The sequence below is a fragment of the Branchiostoma floridae genome, chromosome 12 (assembly GCF_000003815.2).
Source record: "Branchiostoma floridae strain S238N-H82 chromosome 12, Bfl_VNyyK, whole genome shotgun sequence".
NCBI lineage: Eukaryota > Metazoa > Chordata > Leptocardii > Amphioxiformes > Branchiostomatidae > Branchiostoma > Branchiostoma floridae.
The window spans coordinates 1,935,038-1,955,720 of NC_049990.1; the positions used below are offsets into that span (position 1 = coordinate 1,935,038).

The 20,683-nt window shown below is 42.2% G+C and overlaps 3 protein-coding genes across 3 annotated transcripts in view; all 3 read right to left on the reverse strand.

Annotated features, from left to right (window-relative positions):
* Positions 1-20,683, reverse strand: part of LOC118427815 (zinc finger protein 678-like) — a 161,529-nt gene that overhangs the window by 124,311 nt on the left and 16,535 nt on the right. The window lies entirely within an intron of this gene.
* LOC118427946 (zinc finger protein 271-like) lies at positions 657-8,314 on the reverse strand. The gene is made up of 3 exons (XM_035837913.1): positions 8,059-8,314; positions 5,932-6,891; positions 657-1,770 (listed from the first exon to the last, which is right to left on the reverse strand). The coding sequence occupies exons 2-3, from the start codon at positions 6,867-6,869 to the stop codon at positions 978-980; spliced, it is 1,731 nt and encodes a 576-aa protein (XP_035693806.1). The 5' UTR covers positions 6,870-6,891; positions 8,059-8,314; the 3' UTR covers positions 657-977.
* Positions 18,256-20,074, reverse strand: LOC118427828 (gastrula zinc finger protein XlCGF7.1-like). Its single transcript, XM_035837799.1, has one exon. The coding sequence runs from the start codon at positions 20,058-20,060 to the stop codon at positions 19,128-19,130; it is 933 nt and encodes a 310-aa protein (XP_035693692.1). The 5' UTR covers positions 20,061-20,074; the 3' UTR covers positions 18,256-19,127.

Below are 20,683 nucleotides of genomic sequence, written 5' to 3' on the forward strand. Positions count from 1 at the left end.
ATATCCCGTGTTCTGTTGGTTGGGATGATAAGTAAATGAGAATTTCCTACGTTTCTTATGTGCTAACAAATTCAATGTGAAAGAAAAAACTACATGCATGGTTCGAACTGTTTATTTGAAACAACTTTTTTTAACAAAAATGACGAATACAAACTATTACAGTTAATAACAAAGATAGATATTAAAAAGTAAAGTGAACTTATACTACAAGAATATTAACACCTCCATTGGTCTACTGTTCTCCCATCTAACTGCAAGTCTAAAATCTATAACATTACGGAACATAGCTAGAGATACTATTCCTAGGAGAAAAGGAAAATAACAAGTTCACTACTCTTCTTCTTTAGACATTGGCTTAGTACTGTTCATTAAATGTCGATAAAGGTAAAAAAAAACATCTTCAATGTTAAATTCTAGTTCTACTTTACAAACTGTACTGAAATAAGTGTAGATTACAACATTTGTTACAAAATAAATGTTACGTTCTATAAAAAAAAACTATGTTAAGTTCTACTGTGTTAGCAATCCATCAAAAACGATCTACTATGTACCTTTAAAGGAATTGCAAAACAGCAAACAAAATTCTACTTTTTCCATGTAGACATACCTCACTATTGTATGTGAATATGTAAATAAAGATACAAAAGCGGGCTAGTTGCAGTTAACTTAAAGTTTGCTACGAAACAATAAAAAAGATCTACAATATTCCATCGTAGAAGTTACAAAACAGGAGATGAAGTTGAATATGATACAAATGTAACAAAACTAACATCTTGGGAACTGGATTTGAGAAAACCACAAGTATTTCCATGAGATCAAAATGAACACCATAACAGAAAAGGCTGGCGCTTCAAAACACAAACTGAACTGGCTTTCCTAACAACGTGTCAGTGCATGTAACTTTTTTTCAAATCCAACTGCTGACTAAACTGCCGGATCTGATTCACTTCCCCACCAGCTGGCTTTATCAGTACTCCTCACACCTGTTTCTCCCTCGTATGAGTCCGCATGTGTTTCTTTAGAGAACCCAGCTGTCTAAACTGCTTGCTGCACTCCTCACACCTGTAGGGTTTCTCCCCTGTGTGAGTCCGCATGTGTTTCTTCAGATTACACAGCTGACTGAACTGCCTACTGCACTCCTCACACCTGTAGGGTTTCTCCCCTGTGTGAGTCCGCATGTGTTTCTTCAAAACACCCCGCTGACGGAACTGCCTGCTGCACTCCTCACACCTGTAGGGTTTCTCACCTGTGTGAGTCCGTTTGTGTGTCTTCAGATGAATCAGCTCTCTGAACCTCATGCTGCACTCCTCACACCTGTAGGATTTCTCCCCTGTGTGAGTCCGTATGTGACTCTTCAGATGCTCAAGTTGACTGAACTGCCTACTGCACTCCTCACACCTGTAGGGTTTCTCCCCTGTGTGAGTCCGCATGTGTTTCTTTAGAGAACCCAGCTGTCTAAACTGCTTGCTGCACTCCTCACACCTGTAGGGTTTCTCACCTGTGTGAGTTCGCATGTGAGCCTTCAGATGTCCCAGCTGACTAAACTGCCTGTTGCACTCCTCACACTGGTAAGGTTTCTCCCCTGTGTGAGTCCGCATGTGCCTCCTTAGATCATCCAGCCGACTGAACTGCTTGCTACACTCCTCACACTTGTGGCATTTCTCCTCTTTGGTAGATCGCACAGAAGAATCCTTTTTCGCCTTTCTGCTGACGTCACCCAAACCCTGGCCACTGCTTGTTGTCGACATCCTCCTAGATCTGGTGCAACTTCTGTAGAGACAATACGAACGATCATTTAAAATGCTTCATTCTTAGTCAAATTGAGTGTACAGTCACTACAATGCATGCATTTTTAGTAAGGCATGGTAAGAAAAGTGGGATTTGTTTACTCTCGAAGCAGAGGTTGAGTCGCGTAATCTCCAAGCAGATCCTACGGTGCCATAAGATAGTATCAAAAGTGACCAAGAAGTATAACCGGCCAAAGGGAGTCAAACGGGCACGTACGGTGGGTTTGATACTATATTACGCCACCATGGATCTGCTTGGAGATTAGAGTCGCGGAGATGAGAGAAGAGAGAACTGGTTTATTTATTTAAACACACAATGCCATGTGCAAGATTATAGTCCGAGGACTAAATTGCCTCGTACATTGTACAGGAGAGGCTGGCGCTTAGGACTAAACACAATGGAATGTCCTGCCTAAGTGCCTTAATCTAAATATACTTATCACAATTTTCACTAAACTTTACAATTTAAAATTGTGGGTCTACACACCATCAAGTAAATATATATCTATGTCAATTATAAAATCGATCTCATTCTGAATGATTAAAATGTGACACTTCAAAGACTAGTGTGAGTTTAACAGATCGATACAATAAGGCAACGTGGTATTCCTGAAACGCGATGTTCGGCACTTAAACTGGCTGAAGTTGTCAGCATTTCTTAGGTCCCTGCCATGTACCTCAGAGTGGCGTGGTGGTAGCCAGCAGTTGAAAACCTCAGAATGAACAATAGATCTGGCATACTTCAGACAGAGAGCTTTACGCCTTACATGCGGAGGTTCTAATTTACAAATCAGTAGCGCTGAACTGTAGGAACTGAAAGAACGACCAAGAATGATCTTACAGGCCCTGGCTTGGACACGTTCAACCATACATGACAGTTCTACTGTAAGCCCTGGGTGCCAGACCTGGCAGGCGTATTCCAGGGTGGGGCGGACAAACCCTATGTACACAAGTACTAAGCCGCAAGTGCTCAGACCGTGTTTCTTCAAACACCTAATCATGTATAGACGGCGGTATAGTAGTAGTCGGGAAATTTACAGGCGCGCTCTCGTTTAGAGGCAGAGTAAAGAGGAGCGCGCCTATAAATTTCCCGACTACTAGTATATCTCCGCGATTCAATCTCTGCTTGGAGAGTAGGGTCTATCTTTACCCACTGACTGATAAAGAATCTTCATGGAAAGGAGAAGCAACTGATAGCCAAATTACACGCAGAAATCTGCCAAATTACACGCAGAAATCAATACAAATGGGCGGGCAAGAAGCTGGTCTGCAGTCTGACCCTTTGGATTTTGCGGTCTAGTCTCCAAGCAGACCCTACGGTGCCTTAGAAATAGTATCAAAGCTGGCCAGGGACTTGGTATACCGGTGCCCGTTTGACTCCCTTAGTCGGCTATCTCCCTTTGGCCGGCTATACTCCTTTGCCAGCTTTGATACTATTTCTAAGGCACCGTAGGGTCTGCTTGAAGACTATTTGCGGTCTTCCTTCAAGATTTTGTCATGAAAACGGTTTTAATGAGATGAACGTATGCGAAAGGGACCGACATCTATTGTTTACGAGCATAACAATAGGACAAGAACAAAGGGGTACGACTCTTGACGCTAAACGTCACCCCCTGCTTGTAAAAACAAAGAAATGGTGAATCTCTCGAATTATTAGTTTCTTGTCAAATTTGTGGTGTCGTTCGGTCAAACGTTAGCGAAATCGGATGCCTTTTGTCGACATGTCGCCAGTGGTCCCACAAAATACTAAGAGAAGCCCCTAAATTTGAAAACACTTCCGGTAAAATGGAACACGCCATGATGAACACCTCAATGCCGGGAGGTTTCTGTCCCAGGGGCGGACAAAGGGGTTTACAGTATACCGTACATCTTTCAACTTCGCCGTGAATACCAGTAAGACGTTTCTAAACACCAATGGACACTTGAAAATTACCTCTGCACTTGAAAATGGACCTAAACACACTTGCACTTTCACCCATTTTGATGATTACAATACAAACAATTCTTAACAGACAGACCCTCGGTAAACCCCTCATGGCCCAATGTTGTTTACGCTATATCTTCTGTCTTCCTCCTCGCTTTCCCCGAGTTGATTTTGAATAAACATTAATAGAAACTTTCCTGCATTTTAGACGAGGAAACAGCAAGGCTCCAAAGGAACATGTGTATCACTTCCTTCTGCAGGCTATGGTCTGTTTTGCAACACCCACAGAAGACAGAAAAATAGAGTCGAGTTTACGGGACCCAGGGATCACTATCAAAAAACGATACGCTTCAGATTTCTGTCAAATCTACAGACGTTTTAGGGTCAAAATACAACAAATCGTCTTACCTGAACAAAGTTGAACCCTAGCCTTGCACACAAACACCAGCAGGTTGTCTCTAAAACCGCGAAAGTTGTGATTTTTGCTCAGGAAGGACGGGAACTTTTCCAAACCGATGCCGCTCTCGACTCTCCGAGTAAACAGGAAGACGGCGTCATGTGACCCGGAAGTGACCTTTTGTTTTTTGGGTCAAACATCATCTCCTGGTTATCCAATAGTTGTCGCGACATCGCCCAGCTGAATGCTGAGATTGTAGAAATGATACAATTTAGAAGAGCCAATTGTATAAGTTGAGAAATGATATTACATGAATTACAGCTTTGCGATATGGTTTAGTCGGCGTCCACGGGCGCCGCCATTATCTTTCCCAGTGGGGTATGATGGGAAGTGGTGTTGCAATTTCGATGTGTTAATATTGACGTACGTGGAATGTTATGAGCGTGTCGTTGCGGTCTTGTCGGATATAATGGGACAGCAGCCACAACTATAAATGTTTGGTCTGTTTTATGGTGGCATGGTGTTTTTTTTTTAATCCCTACTGACTACTGTCCCCATACATTACCAACCGTCAGGAGCGTTGGAGACGCACATTACAGCTTCTAGCCACAGACCGGCTCTGTGATACTGAGTGTTGGTGGATAATCCTACAGAGATCATGTGTGTATATTAACGCTGTTCGGGTGTTGGGAAAATGAAATGATCAGATAATTGGACCCTAGTGACTTTTAAAGAAACTGCAGCAGGATTTCCGGTCTTCATATCTGGTGTTCTAGATATCTCGCCTTCTAATGTTTGGTAGAGGCGATAAGTAAATGTGAATTTCCTATACTTCTCATGTGGTAACAAATGCAATGTAAAATAAAAACTACATGCTTGGTTTCAAATCGTTTATTCAAAATAAAACGTTAACAAAATAGGTAAATGCAAAACATCAAAGTCAACAACGAAGATAGCCACTAGTTATTAAACTGAACTTGTTAAGAAAAGCAAAACTGGTTCTTCTCGTTTTATTGTTATCCTAACTGAACTCAAACCGTGAGTCTACCAACCTGTTTACAAAGACATGAAAGCAAACTAGCAGACATTAACAAGATCGTTAAGACTTATCAGAGTGAACTTATCTAACAAAATTCAAAACATTTCTACAAGTCGTTCTCTTCCCTTAACTAAAACTAGAAGCCTGAAATATATATGGTTACGGAACATAAGTAGACGTATTATTAAAAGAAGAGGAATAAACTTCACTCCTGAATGAGGTACTATTCTCCGTGCAGACATTAACTTTTGCCGTTGATTGTATGTTAAAGACTATCAATGTCACTTTCTAGTTAACAAAACAATGTTAAGTTTGAAAAACTAAACACTATTTATCATAATAGAGCTTATACCGTAAGAAGTCAACTTGAACACACTATGCTTCTCACATCTTAGAAACTAAATTTTATAACACCAGAAACATGTGAATTTAAACTACTTGAATGCGGCGATTGCCTGAACAAGATGCTGGGACAGAGTTAAACTACAACAAGAGTTACTCCGTTGAAGATGTTGGTAATTCAAATTGGTTGCATTAGAAAGTACTGTTCATCTATTGATTAACAAATCGCACAAAACGCAGTTCAAATCTAATCCTGAACGACTTCTTTCAACACAAATAAACCTTCCAAAAACAGAAAAGTTGTTGCCTCAAAAAACACAAACTGAGGTGACTTTACTGATAACGTGCTAAAAGGCATGTAAGTCTTCACGATCATCAGCTGGCTGAACTGTCTGATTCACTTTCGAACCCTTTATGCTGAACTGCTTGCTGCACTCCTCACACCTTTAAGTTTTCCCGAGTGTGAGTCCGCAGGTGTTTCTTCAGAGAATCCAGACGACTGAACTGCCTGCTGCACGCCTCACAACCGTAGGGTTTCTCTCCTGTGTGAGTCCGCATGTGTTTCTTTAGATCGCACAGCACACCGAACTGTCTGCTGCACTCATCGCATCTGTAGGGTTTCTCCCCTGTGTGAGTCCGCACGTGAGCCTTCAGATTACCCAGCTCACTAAACTGCCTGCTACACTTCTCACACCTGTAGGGTTTCTCACCTGTGTGAGTTCGCATGTGAGTCTTCAGAGCACTCAGCACACTGAACTGCCTGCTGCACTCCTCACACTTGTATGGCTTCTCACCGGTGTGAGTCCGCATATGTTTTGTTAGACTACCCAGCTCACTGAACTGCCTACTGCACTCCTCACACCTGTAAGGTTTCTCACCTGTGTGAGTCCGCATGTGGCTCTTCAGATTACTCTTCTGACTAAACTGCTTGCTGCAGTCCTCACACTTGTACGGTTTCTCTCCAGTGTGTGTCCGCATGTGCGTTTTCAGAGGACCCTGCTGACAAAACTGTTTGCTGCACTTCTCACATTTATAGGGTTTTTCTCCTGTGTGAGTCCGCATGTGTTTTTTCAGCTCACCCAGCTGACTGAACTGCTTGCTGCACTCCTCACACTTGTAGGGTTTTTCCCCTGTGTGAGATCTCATGTGAGTCTTCAGAGCACCAAGCTGACTAAACTGCCTGCTGCACTCCTCACACGTGTAGGGTTTCTCACCTGTGTGAGTCCGCATGTGTGTCTTCAGATGACCCAGATGACTGAACTGCTTGCTGCACTCCTCACACCTGTAGCGTTTTTCCTCTCTGACAGATCGCACAGAAGAATCCTTTTTCGCCTTTCTCCTGACGTCACCGAAACTCTCTGCGCTGCTTGTTGTTGACATCCTTCTGGATCTAGTGCAACTTCTGTAGAGACAATATGAACGATCAAGTTACAAATGTTTCATCCATAGCTATTTTAGTACATGTATTTGGTCCGCATTGTATGAATTTGTCAGTGAGGGCAAAATAAGCGGTGAAAGTGAGGTTTATTTAAGCCATATGCACAAAGTTTTCATTACAAAAAGGAACGAATGCTAGTACTAGTAGGATTCTGCAGAAATGCACACAGAAATCACAGGACAGATTCTCTTTATAATAATAGCAGCAAACTACAAGCTCAAATGCGCTGACAAGAACCTGGTCTGCAGTCCGACCCTTTGGATTTCATGGTCTTCCTTCGATTGTGTCATAAAAAAATGAGGTTTTTAATGAGGCTAACGTAAGCGAACGTAATTGAAAATAACCGACATCTATTGCTTACGAGCATAGCAATAGGACAAAGACAAAGGAGTACGACTCTTGACGCTAGAGGCCACCCCACGCGTGTAGCTACAGTGAAAACAAAAGAATCTCTCAAAAAAATCTTATCAATTTTCCGGTAAAACGGATGTTTTTTGTTCCACATTGTCCCCGAATATGCACAGAGAAAGCCCTAGATGTGAAAACACACCCAAGCATCAGTTACTGAACCTGACCGTAAAATAAGGAACACGACATAAATTAATGAACACCAGATGGTGAAAAAGTTTCCGGTCCGGGAGCGGATTGAGGGGTTTACAGTAAACCGTATATATTTCAACTGCGCCCAGCAAACCAGCCAGACGACTCTTTTTACCAATAAACAGTACCAAATTGACTCTGAAGCTGTAAACACAACTTGTATTTTCACTCATTAATAACCCTATAAATTCATCAACGATTACAACCCTATAAATTCGTTTTTTTTTAATCTTTAAACCCCTCCGGAGCCCCAAAATTTGTTTACGTAATCTTTTGTATCCCTCCTCGCTTTCCCGTGTGAATTTCGAATAAACTTTGAACTTTCCTCCATTTTAGGCGAGGAAACAGCAGAGCTACAAAGGAACATGTGTATCGAAGACTATGGTCTATTTTACAACACCCACAGAAGAAAAACTTGATGGAGTTGAGTTACCAGTAGTCGGGACCCCCACTAAAATCAAGACGTCGACACGCTTGTTTTCTGTCAAATCTAGAGAAGTTTTAGAGTCAAAATACAACAGATCGTCTTACCTGAACAAAGTTTAACACTAGCCTTGCACACAAACACCAGTAGGTTGTCTCCAAAGCCGCTTATTTTGTGATTTTTGTTCCGGAAGCTCGGGAACTTTTCCAAACCGTTGTCTGCCTCGATTTTCCGAGTAAACAGGAAGTATGTGACCCGGAAGTATTCTATTGTTCTGGGTCAGATATGACCCCCTGGTTACGCCCAAAAAGTAGTTACTCGAGCAACTAGATATGGTTTTGGAAACGGTCAAACGTTTCAACTGGAACCCAACAGTTTTCGTCAGTGACAATGAAGTGATCTGGAAGAAACAGGTCTTTTATACTCTAACTAAGAATGAAGACAATTTCAGATGTCCAATAGGAAACGTTGTAAGACAATTCAGGTCAAACTGAAGACAATTTGGATTTCAAAGGGAAGCAAGGCTAAAACACAGTTAATGCAAATGAGTCAATTGGTTTAGTTGCAAAGTTTTATTGCGTGGGTGGGGGGGGGGCACAGCCAGTAGATTTCTAGCGAGGACACGCCTTTAGTCGATCCGTTCACATGCAAGGTACCCAATTTCCACTGGATCTAGTGGCACGCGAGTGACAGAGATTAATAGTTTACACCTACTGTCTGTTGAGTAACGATTTTTCGTCGATCTTCCTCTTAATAGTTTGCTAGTTATTTTGAGTCAAACGTTATGTCATAATGCAGTAAAGCCGCATTCTTAACTTGAAAGTTACAACTATCTGTGTACCATGATTCCTTTACGTTCACATTTCGAAATACAAAACGTTACAAGGTACTAGTATGTCTGAAGACTGTATAATGTGCCCATTTAGCTAGGATTGACTGCAAGGTCTCTCTTCTTTTTGTTTCCTTTTCACAGGCGAGTTGCGAATACATGTTTGTAAACCACACCGCCAGATCTGTAATGTTTCACCAATAAACTTACTACCAGTATCACTTCAATATCTCATGGAATGCACAGAAAAAGCACAAATAGATACTGTAAATGCAGAAATGTTCGCGGTGGATTAATGTTCGCGGTTTTCGCGGTGACCACCTCACGTTCCACACGTAGCCCCCCTTTTCTGTTGAGGATGGGATTGTATATTCTATCATATATGGCCTAACTCCCCGTTCAAACCAGCGGGCTTCGCGGTCTAGGATATCGGTTGATTGGAGGTTGAAGGAGTGTCCTTGGTTGTGTTCTAGGTGGTTGAAAATAGCAGAGGTGTAGCCGTTGGCGCTGGGTTTGCAATGTTCTTTGTACCTTGCCTTTAGTGGCCGGCTAGTCTCACCGATGTATGTGTTGGTGCAGTTGGGTTCTTCACATTTGAGTCTGTAGATTACATTGGCCTTAGTACCTTTCTGTGGTCTTTTAACTCCTGCAACTAAAACAACAGGAGCTATGTTCTATTGCTTGGTATGATAAGTAAATGAGAATTTCCAACGTTTCTTATGTGCTAACAAAATCAATGTGTAAGAAAAACTACAGGCACGGTTCGAACTGTTTATTTTTAACAAACTTTTAACAAAATGGATGAATAAAAACTATTGAAATCAACAACGAAGATAGATATTAATAAATGAAGCGAGCTTATACTACAAGAGTATCAACACCTCTATTGGTCTACTGTTCTCCCATCTAACGGTAAGTCTAAAATCCATTAAGTTATGAGTATAGTTAGAGCAAGGACGTTGGTTAGAGATACTATTTCTAGGAGAAAAGGAAGATAACAAGTTTACTACTCTTCCCCTTTAGACATTGACTTGGTACTGTTCATTAAATGTCGAAGGTACAAAAACAATCTTCAATGTCAAGTTCTAGTTCTACTTTGCAAATCACTGTTAATTTTAGCCTATTTACAAAATAAATGCTACGTTCTATTTATAAAAGGCATGTTACTTTATTGTTCTACTTCATTTGCAAATCATCAAACACAATCTACTATAAAGAAATTGCAAAACAGCAAACAGACTTCTACATTTTTCCTTCTAGACATACCTCACAACAGTATTTAAATATACCAAAGCGTGCTAGTTCTAGTTGACTTCTAGTTTACTACGAAACAATTCAAACATCTGAAGCCCTCCTAGAAGTTACAAAACAGGTAATGAACTTGCACATGATACACATCGAAAAAAAAAAAACATCTTGGAAACTAAATTCTAGAACACCACGGGTAAGCGAACTCCCTCACACTTGTTCAAGTTCTTTTGTGAGATTCCATGTGTTTCTTCAGACTATCCAGTCGACTGAACTGCCTGCTGCACTCCTCACACCTGTAAGGTTTCTCCCTTGTATGAGTCCGCATGTGTTTCTTCATCGTACCCAGCTCACTAAACCGCCTGCTGCAGTCCTCACACCTGTAGGGTTTCTCCCCTGTGTGAGTCCGTATGTGTCTTTTCAGAGCACTAAGCTTGCTAAACTGTCTGTTGCACTCCTCACACTTGTAGGGTTTCTCCCCTGTGTGAGTCAGCATGTGAGTCTTCAGAGCACCCAGCCGATTGAACTGCCTTTTGCACACCTCACACTGGTAGGGTTTCTCTCCTGTGTGAGTCCGCATGTGTGTCTTCAGAGCACCCAGCTCACTGACCTGCCTGCTGCACTCCTCACACCTGTAGGGTTTCTCACCTGTGTGAGTCCGCATGTGACTCTTCAGATGACCAAGCTTGCTAAACTGCTTGCTGCACTCCTCACACGTGTAGCGTTTCTCACCTGTGTGAGTCCGCATGTGAGTATTCTGAGAATCCGGTCGACCAAACTGCCTGCTGCACTCCTCACACCTGTAGGGTTTCTCCCCTGTGTGAGTCCGAATGTGAGTCTTCAGATGACCCAGCTGACTGAACTGCCTGCTGCACTCCTCACACCTGTAGGGTTTCTCCCCTGTGTGAGTATGCATATGTTTTCTAAGCTCATCCAGCCGACTGAACTGCCTGCTGCACTCCTCACACCTGTAGGGTTTGTCTCCTGTGTGAGTCCGCATGTGTTTCTTCAGATTACAGAACTGACTGAACTGCCTGCTGCACTCCTCACACTTGTAAGGTTTCTCCCCTGTGTGAGTCCGCATGTGTTCCTTAAGATGACCCAGCTGTCTGAACTGCTTGCTGCACTCCTCACACCTGAAGCGTTTCTCCTTTCTGACAGGTCGCACAGAAGAATCCTTTTTCGCCCTTCTCCTGACGTCACCCAAACTCTGGGCACTGGTTGTTGTCGACATCCTCCTAGATGTTGTGCACTTTCTGTAGGAACGATAAAGTTAAAAATGCTACATCCACAGCTATTTCAGCTTTTGGTCCGCATTGCATAAAAGTAAGGGGGAAGTCTTCAGACTATACAGCCGACTGAACTGCTTGTTGCACTCCTCACACCTGTAGCGTTTCTCCCCTTTGTTAGATCGCACAGAGGAATCCTTTTTTTCAAATTTTTCCTGACGTCACCCAAACCCTACATTCTCCTAGATCGTGTGCAACTTCTGTAACTCAGACAATAGGAACAAGATCATTTATCAACAGTTACTATCTTCGCCAAAAAGGTGTGTTTTTGATGTGTTTGAATGTGTGTGTGTGTATGTGTACCTGAGTGTGTGTGCCTGTGTGTCTATGTGTGAGTAATTATGCGTCTGTCTGTGTATATAGGTGTCTGCATTTTTCTCTGTGTCTGTGTGTATCATTACTATAAGCATAATTTTTATTGCTTGTACGGGTCTTTGTATGAAGGTATGTGTGTGTGTTTGAACAACATAATTCGGAAAACCTGGATTGGATCCTGATGATATTTGGTTGGTATAAACGGTTTATTCAAGTTCAACAGTCGACATTATAAATACTAAACAAAATATATGACTTGCAGTCGGAAGACTGAATTCAGGGGTGCATACAGTAAGCATTTACATGAATAATATGACATTCGTACGGACGCTCGAATCACTACGCGGAAATGTACGAATCTTATGCAACCGCAATAATCACTACGCGAAAGGGGCCGACATCGAATTGTTTACAAGCATAACAATAGGACAAAAACAAAGGAGTACAACTCTTGACGCCAAACGCCACCCAAAGCTTGTAGCAACAATGAAAACAAATGAATCTGTCGAATAAATCGTATCAATATTCCAGTAAAATGTGTAAAATCACTCAGCCAAACTCATCGAAATCGGATGTGTTTTTTTTAATTCTACACTGTCCCCGAAAGTGCAAAGAGAAACCCCTACATTTGAAAACACGCCCAAGCATCAGTTAGTGTAGCCTCTACCAGGCTCCGTGGATCGGTAGAATCATTATCCTCACCACGAAGCCTGTGCGGGGTCGCTAAGAACAAACGACAGAGAATTAATCCCCCCGTTATTTGTACAAAGGAAGTAGCTCAGCGCTGGAGATAATTTAAGTCATAAATCGGCCAGCGCCCAGTGGGAAACAGCTCGGTTTGGGACAAGGTCAAACTGGGATCGACAACAAAACGCGGCAAAAAAGATGTTTTGGACGGCGTTTTTTTGCTAAAATATAAATGCTTTTGAAACAATGTAGGCTAGAGTGAGGTTAATTTTGCGATGAAATGTATATGTAACATGATAACAGTTTACGCTATAGGTAAATTCTTGTGCGGTCAATCTGCAGCAATCGGTCGCGAAAAGAGATCGCATTTTTCCCTGTTGAGTGTGGCCAAGCTGTACCTTTTTGGTGAAGTTTGGAGGCAAAAAGGACTCATTTTGGGATGCAATGGCCGATCCGAGGGCTTATGACGATAACCGTGAGAAGTCCCGGCCGCTGCAGTCAAGACCCGTCACGGGCGAGTCGGAAAGCAATAAACCACTTCGCACCTATTAGATAGCGATTAGTGGACTTCAAAGAACATAGCGACCCCGCACAGTCTTCGTGGTGAGGAAACGTACTCTTCTGGCCGGCTAACTCCCCTAGCGTACTATAGATTCTATTTGTCCAATTTCTACAATTAGACCACCGATCCACGAAGCCTGGTAGAGTCTACAGTTAGTGAACCTCCCCGTAAAATGTAGAACCCGCCATGATGAATACCAGATTGTGGGAAGTTTCCTGTCCGGGAGCGGTCGAAGGGGTTTACAGTATATCGTTTACATTTTTACTGCGCCCTGTATACCATTTTTTTCACCAATAAATAGTACCGAATTGACTATGCAAGTGCAAATACACATACACACATGTACATCTGCATTTCACTCGTTAATGCGATTTAAACCCTTTAAATTCATCAAAGAAAGATCATCGATAAAACCCCTCAAGGGCCCAAGAATTTTGTTTACGTTATCTTCTACCATCCTCGCTTCCCCCGTGTGAATTTTGAATAAGTTTGACAAAACATTTCCCCCATTTTAGGTACAGACAACAGCAAAGCTACAAAGGAACATGTGTATCACTTCCTTCTGCAGTCTATCTTTCAATACCCACAAAAGACAAGAAAAATGGAGTTGAGTTACCAGTGACGTAACCGAGGGATCCCTACCAAAAATTCAAGACAAACTCCAGTTTTCTGTCAAATCTACAGAGATTTTGGAGTCAAAATACCACAGATCACCTTACCTGAACAAACTTGAACCCTAGTCTTGCACAGAAACACCAGTAGGTTGTCTCTAAATCAGCTTATTGTGCGACTTTGGCTTCGGAAGGACGGGGACTTTTCCAAACCGCTGTCGCTCTCGACTATCCGAGTAAACAGAAAGAAAGAGTCATGTGACCCGGAAGTAATCTATTGCTCTGGGTCAAACATCATCTCCTGGTTATCCAACAGTTGTCGCGATGTCGCTCATCTGAATGCTGAGATTAAAGTAATGAGGATATAATTTAAAAAAAAAGAAGGGCCAATTGTATCGCGTGAGAAATTATATCACATGTATTACAGGTTTGCGATATGGTTTAGCCCGCGACCACGGGTGCCGCCATTTTGTTTCCAATTGGTGTATGATGGGAATACTAGTACATATAGATGTTGCAATTTCGATGTGTTTATACCGAGGTGGAATGTTATGAGCGTGTCGTTGCGGTCTTGTCGGATATAAAGGGGGGAAGCCACAATGATAAATGTTGGTCTATTTTATGGTGTCATGGCGTTTTTTAATCCCTACTGACTACTGTCCGCATACATTACCAACCGTCAGGGGCGTTGTAGACGCACATTACATCTTCTAGCCACAGACCGGATCTTTGAGTTTTGAGTTTATTATGATCCACATTTAGCCTCCTCAGAGGCTATTCTTCCTGTGGTCATTGTCACATACATATTTACACATTACATACAGTTAAAAACATACAAAGTAATATACATAGCAGTTGTTACACAATTTCTCAGTCGATATTTACAGTCCAATTTTGCAGTCCAATACTTGCTAATTGCTGTTCCATAACTGTGACATTCTGTACAGGAAGCGTCTTTTCTGAGAGTTGGATTTTGGTTTTGGTAGTCTGATCGTGTTCATTGAGCGTGTTCGGTAGTTGTGAATCTGAGACTGAAAGGTGATTTTGTCGTGCAGAGCTTTTGGTTGTTTGGTGAGCATTATTCTTTCGAAAGTGGCAAGGCTTTTCTGTTGAATCCTGTCCCTTACAGTCAGCCAGCCTAAGGTCTTCAGCATAGAGTCCACATGTGTGTAACGATCGCAACCAAGAGCAAGTCTTGCGGCCCTGTTCTGAACCACCTGTAGTCTTCTTATGTTGTTCTGTGTTGTGTTCCCCCAAACGGAGCAGCAGTAGTCTATATGTGGAATTATCAAGGCGTTGACTACGGCTATTCTCTGCTGACGTGGTAATAAGTCCTTAACTCTCCCCACCTGTGCCAAGCTTCTGTTGCACTTCTTAACTATTTGAGTTACGTGGCTGTCCCATGTGAGGTTTTGGTCAAGGTGCAGTCCGAGTAGCTTTACTGCGGGGCATTGTTCCAAACGTTGCCCCCTAAGTTCCAGCTCCAAAGGTGGCGCTTTCCTGGTTTTCTGTGCTGTTCCCACAAGCATCACTTTGGTTTTTCCATTATTCAGTTTTAGCATGTTTTCATCTGACCATGTTGCCACCCTTTCTAGGTCTATTTTGGTTTCTGTTCTTATATCATCCAATGTGTGTCCTCGCGTGTGAATCGTGCTATCATCCGCATATTGGTCTAATAATCCATTCTGTACCACCTCCGGCATATCATTTACATATATGTTATACAGCTGTGGTCCTAGGCAGCTGCCCTGTGGTACCCCACAGTGCAAGGTTCTCTGCTTGCTGTAGGCCCCATTTGTATATACTTGCCATTTGCGGTTCGTCAGGTACGATTCAGTCCAGGACAACGCATCTTCAGTGAACCCGTACGTCGTCAGCTTCTTAAGAAGAAGAGCGTGGTCTACTAGATCAAATGCTGCGCTGTAGTCTAGTAGGACTACCGCTGTCATGAGCCCATTATCCATGTTGTCCAGCCAGTCGTCTGTCATCTTCAGTAAAGCCGTTTCAGTTGAGTGCAGTTTTCTATAGGCATGTTGTGCCTCAGATTGACAGTTTGACCGAAGTAGGTAGGATGCAATCTGCTCAGCAGCGATTCTCTCACATATCTTCCCACAAGCCGGAAGTAGACTCACAGGTCGCGAGTTTGGTCCAGATAGTGACTGCCTATTATCCTTAGGAATTGGGATGATTTTAGCATGTTTCCATCTCGTGGGAAAGGTTCTTGTAGTAAATGAAAGGTTAATAATGTATGCCATTGGTCCAGCTATGGTATCTGAACTAATCCTTAACAGTTTATTGTCGATTCCATCTTGACCTGGTGCTTTGCAGTCCTGAAGTTGTAAGAGGATCTTGTGCACGTCCTTGTCGGTTACAGGATCAAATGTGAAAGATGACTGACTAGGCAACACATGTGAGCTATCAGATGTTGATAGTCCAGGCAACGCATGTGAGTTATCAGATGAAAGTCCAGGTAACACATGTGAGTTATCAGATAATAGTCCAGGCAGCACATTCAAGTTATCTGGTTGACCAGACAACACATGTGAGTTTAACGATTGTGAGTTTTCAGGTGATCCATGGGCATCCGTGCGGTCCATGCAAGAACGAAGGTTGGCGACCTTATCCTCATAGTATCCAGCAAAGTGGTCTGCTATATCCATGGGTTTGGTCAGGAGCTTCCCATCTGCCACAATGCTAGTTGGACTCACTGTGTGTTTTCTCCCTAAAAGAGAGTTGATGGTATTCCATGTTTGTCTCGCATTTCCCGAGCACGATTCGAAGGTTTCTCTGTAAAAACGTGTTTTTGCTTTGCGGCACAATGACACAACCCTGTTCCTCAGCTTTCGGAAAACTGCCCAGTCAGATTCAAGACCAGTTGCTTTCGCTCCTCTCTTTGCCTCGTCCCTTAGCTTCATCACTTCCTGTATGTCCGGGGTTAGCCAAGGGGCTGCGTTGGATCTGACTGTAAATTTCCTGATAGGGGCGTGGTTATCACATATGCCTTGTAAGATGTCTGTGAACATGTCCGTTGCCTCATTGACGTCATCAAAGTTGTAGACCAGGTGCCACGGCGCCTCACGTATGTCAGACAGAAAATCCTCCTCCTTGAACAATTTGTATGACCTCTTGTGTACTGTTCTCGGTCCCTTTATGTGGATTTTGGACTTGCGCGTGAAAATCACAGCATCGTGGTCAGAAAAACCGATGGTTTGTAGTCTCAAATTGTCACATTTGTCCGGCTGGTTAGTGAAAACAAGATCAATGCAAGATGTTGTCATTGTCTGGCCTCTGTTTACAGTTCTTGTGGGAACACCAACTAGTTGTTGCATACTGTAGCTTTCCGTCATTTCTTTCAGTCTCTTTGACGCATGTGAGTTTTGAATCCAGTCAATATTAAAGTCACCCAAAACGTAAGCTTCCTGTTGTTCACATGTGGCTCTATCTAACATCATTTCCAAGTTATCCATATACCCAGCATTTGAGTTTGGCGGCCTGTACAACACTGCAATTAGAAAAGGTCTCACATGTGGTAAGTGGCATGAAAGCCAAAGTACCTCTGCTGAGGGAAACATAAGATCTTCTCTAACGTTTGCCACTATCATGTCTGTTGTATAAATGGCAACACCCCCACCCCTCCCATTCCTATCCCTTCTAACCAAACTGTAACCTTCTATATAAAGTTGTCCATCTGTTATGGTATTGTCTAGATGTGTCTCTGTTACGGCCATTACGTGTATCTGGTTTTGGTTCATCAATAGTGCTAGATCGTTGACCTTATTGCGTAAACTACACACATTGAGATGGGCTATGTTTAGACCCCGTGTTTTCGATTTGCTCATGCTTACAATTGTATATATATACAGAACAACAATAGCAAGTACTGAGATAAGCTTCATTTCTCTGAGGTTTGGTAATTCTACTTTTCAAACCTACCTAATCTAATCGACCTAATCTGCTCTTTGTACAACAATGTACCTGTAGCCTAATTTACATAACAAGCAACAGTCAAGGAATGAGGCGCAACGATCTAATCTAATTTACAGCTGCTTTGAATTTACATAACAATGGAGCTAAAATCCCAATACTAAAACGCTATTACAGATCAATTACAAAACAGATCACAGGAAAATTTACTACTACTCTATCTAACACTGCACTCAGTCTAACGTGGTCTTGCTACAGTAGAATATTGCGCAAACTAGGAGTAAAATAGCACAGATTATTATAAAGGTAGTGCAGGGAGGTAAGAGGTCTTCAAGAGGCGTGCCCTCCCCACTATTCTCATCAACAGTGGTGGGGTTAACAGACTATCAAATATAACAATTTGCAGAAATAGTTATGTAAAAATGATACAACTAGGTAGTTCTTGGGTATCTAAGTATTGAATTGGATACAACAAAGAGCATAGATTAGCAAAGGAAATGGTTGGATTTTTGTGGATTGATAATGAGCTTTTCTTGGAACAAAAAATATGGCTACCTGTAAGCTGATGACCTCTGACCTCCTCGGATCTGTGATATTGAGCACTGGTGGATAATCCTACAGAGATCGTGTGTTTATTAACAATGTTCAGGGAAAATGAAATGATCAGATAATTGGCCCCAAGTGACTTTCAAAGATAACCAAGCAGGTCTTCCGGCCTTGGTACTTCGTGTGCTAGATATCTCGTGTTATTATGATTGGGATGATAAATAAATGGGACGTTCCTGTATATTTCTCATATACTAGTATTAACAAATTGAATTTGAAAGAAAAACAACATGTTTATTTTCGAACTGTTTATTCTAAAGCAACTGTTAACAAAATAGGTAAATAAAGATAATAACAACAAAGAAAGTTAGAAATCGGTAAACTGATCTTATCTTACAACATTCTTAACACTTCTGCTAGTTTTCAAATTATCTTATCTAAACTGAAACTGCGAATCTTAAAACAAACGCCCAGAAACAGCTATTCCTAGAAGAGTACAATAACAATAGATCTATTATCATCTCAGGTTGTAAAATCACCCGTAAAGGGGGAACTCTTTCACTTTTAGAAATAAACTTGCTACGGTTCATATTTAAAAAAGGTACAAAAACAATGATAAGTTTTAGTAGTAAGTTGTTTTTTTACAAGAAAAAAACATGAATTTACCATAATACAAGTTAACGATAAAAATCAAAACACGAAATGCTTCAAACAAAACATCTTAGAAACGAAATTCTATTTTTCTCTTTGTGGACATACTTCGTAACTAACTTAAGTTTGCTATGGAACGATTAATACAACATCTGCAATATTCCACTGTAGAAGTTACACAACAGGAAATGAACTTGAACATGATACACATCCAAGAAAACTACAATCTTACAAACTACATTCTACAATAACACGGCTAACAGAACTTCAATATTTATATGGGATCAAACCGGACCGCATAACAGAAAAGGCTGGCGCCTCGCGAACTGAACTAGCTTTACTGACAACTTGTCAGTGCACGTAACTTTTCAGGTTCAACCGCTGACTAAACTGTCAGATCTGATTCACTTCCTCACCTGCTGGCTTCATTAGTACAACTAACATCTGTTTGTCAACAATGTGAGCCAGGTTGTGTCTCGTAAGACCAAGCTGACTGAAATGCTTGCTCAACTCCTCACACTTCAACAAGTTCTGTTCTGTGAGTTTCTATATGTTTCTTCAGACTATACAGCCGACTAAACTGTCTGCTGCACTCATCACACCTGTAGGGCTTCTCCCCTGTGTGAGTCCTCTTGTGTGTCTTCAAATTACCCAGCTCACTGAACTGCCTGCTGCACCCCTCACACGTGTAGGGTTTCTCGCCTGTGTGAGTCCGCATGTGAGTCTTCAGATGATGGAAAAGACTAAACTGTCTGCTGCACTCCTCACACTTGTAAGGTTTCTCACCTGTATGAGTCCGCATGTGTTTGTTCAGATGACCCAGCTCACTGAACTGCCTGCTGCACTCCACACACGCATAGGGTTTCTCCCCTGTGTGAGTCCTCATGTGAGTTTTCAGATGACCTAGCTGATTGAACTGCCTGCTGCACTCCTCACATATGTAGGGTTTCTCCCCTGTGTGAGTCCTCATGTGAGTTTTCAGATCACCCAGCCGACTGAACTGCTTGTTGCACTCCTCACATCTGTAGGGCTTCTCACCTGTGTGAGTGCGCAAGTGATTCTTTAGAGCATCCAGCTGACTGAACCGACTGCTGCACTCCTCACACTTGTACGGCTTTTCACCTGTGTGAGTGCGCATGTGAGTCTTCAGATTACACAGCTTACTGAACGGCTTACTGCACTCCTCACACTTGTAAGGTTTCTCACCTGTGTGAGTACGAATGTGTTCCTCAAGATGACCCAGCCGACTGAACTGCTTTCTGCACTCCTCACACCTGTAAGGTTTCTCACCTGTATGAGTCCGCATGTATTCCTTAAGTTGTCTGAACTGCCCGTTGCACTCCTCACGCTTGTAGCGTTTCTTCTCTCTGACAGATCGCACAGAAGAACCCTTTTCCGACTTTCTCCTGACGTCACCCAAGCTCTGGGCACTGCTTGTTGTCGACATCCTTCTAGATCTTGTGTAACTTCTGTTGAGCCAATAGAAACGATCAAGTTAGATAAATTTCATCCATACTGGTCATAGCAATGCATGAATTTTTAAGTGAGGCGTATTAAATGGCGAAAATGTGGTCTATATTTGCCACAGAAACAGCATTTTCACGGAAAAGAGAAGCAAGCAATAGAATTCTGCCAAATTGCACGCAGAAATCACGGCCAATCACAGCGTGTAAGCTCAGCGCGCTGACAAGAACCTGGTCTGCAGTCTGTAGCTTTGACTTTGGATTCCACTTCGATTTTGTCACGAAAACCGGGTTTTTAATGAGGTGACCGAATGCGAAAGGGGCCGACATCTATTGTTTACGAGCATAACAATACAGCAAAAACAAAGGAGTATGACTTTTGACGCATAACGCCACCCCACGCTTGTAGCAACAGTGAAAACATAAGAATCTCTTCAAAACATCTTATCAATTTTCCGGTAAAATGAGTGAAATCACTCGGTCAAACTTCAGCGAAAACAGATGCTTTTTGTTCCACGTTGTCCCCGAATGTGCAACTAGAAAAGGCTAAATGTGAAAATACGTCTAAGGATTGGTTTCTGAATCTCCCCTTAAAATAAGGAACACG

Bases quoted from the DNA above. Each gene is read 5' to 3' on its own strand.
- LOC118427946 (XM_035837913.1), bottom strand. From the start codon at position 6,869: ATGTCAACAACAAGCAGCGCAGAGAGTTTCGGTGACGTCAGGAGAAAG. The intron at 1,771-5,931 runs GTGAGGAGTGCA...TTGTCTCTACAG, and splicing joins ACTCGGGAAAACTTAAAGGT to AAGTTGCACCAGATCTAGGA.
- LOC118427828 (XM_035837799.1), bottom strand. From the start codon at position 20,060: ATGTCGACAACAAGCAGTGCCCAGAGCTTGGGTGACGTCAGGAGAAAG.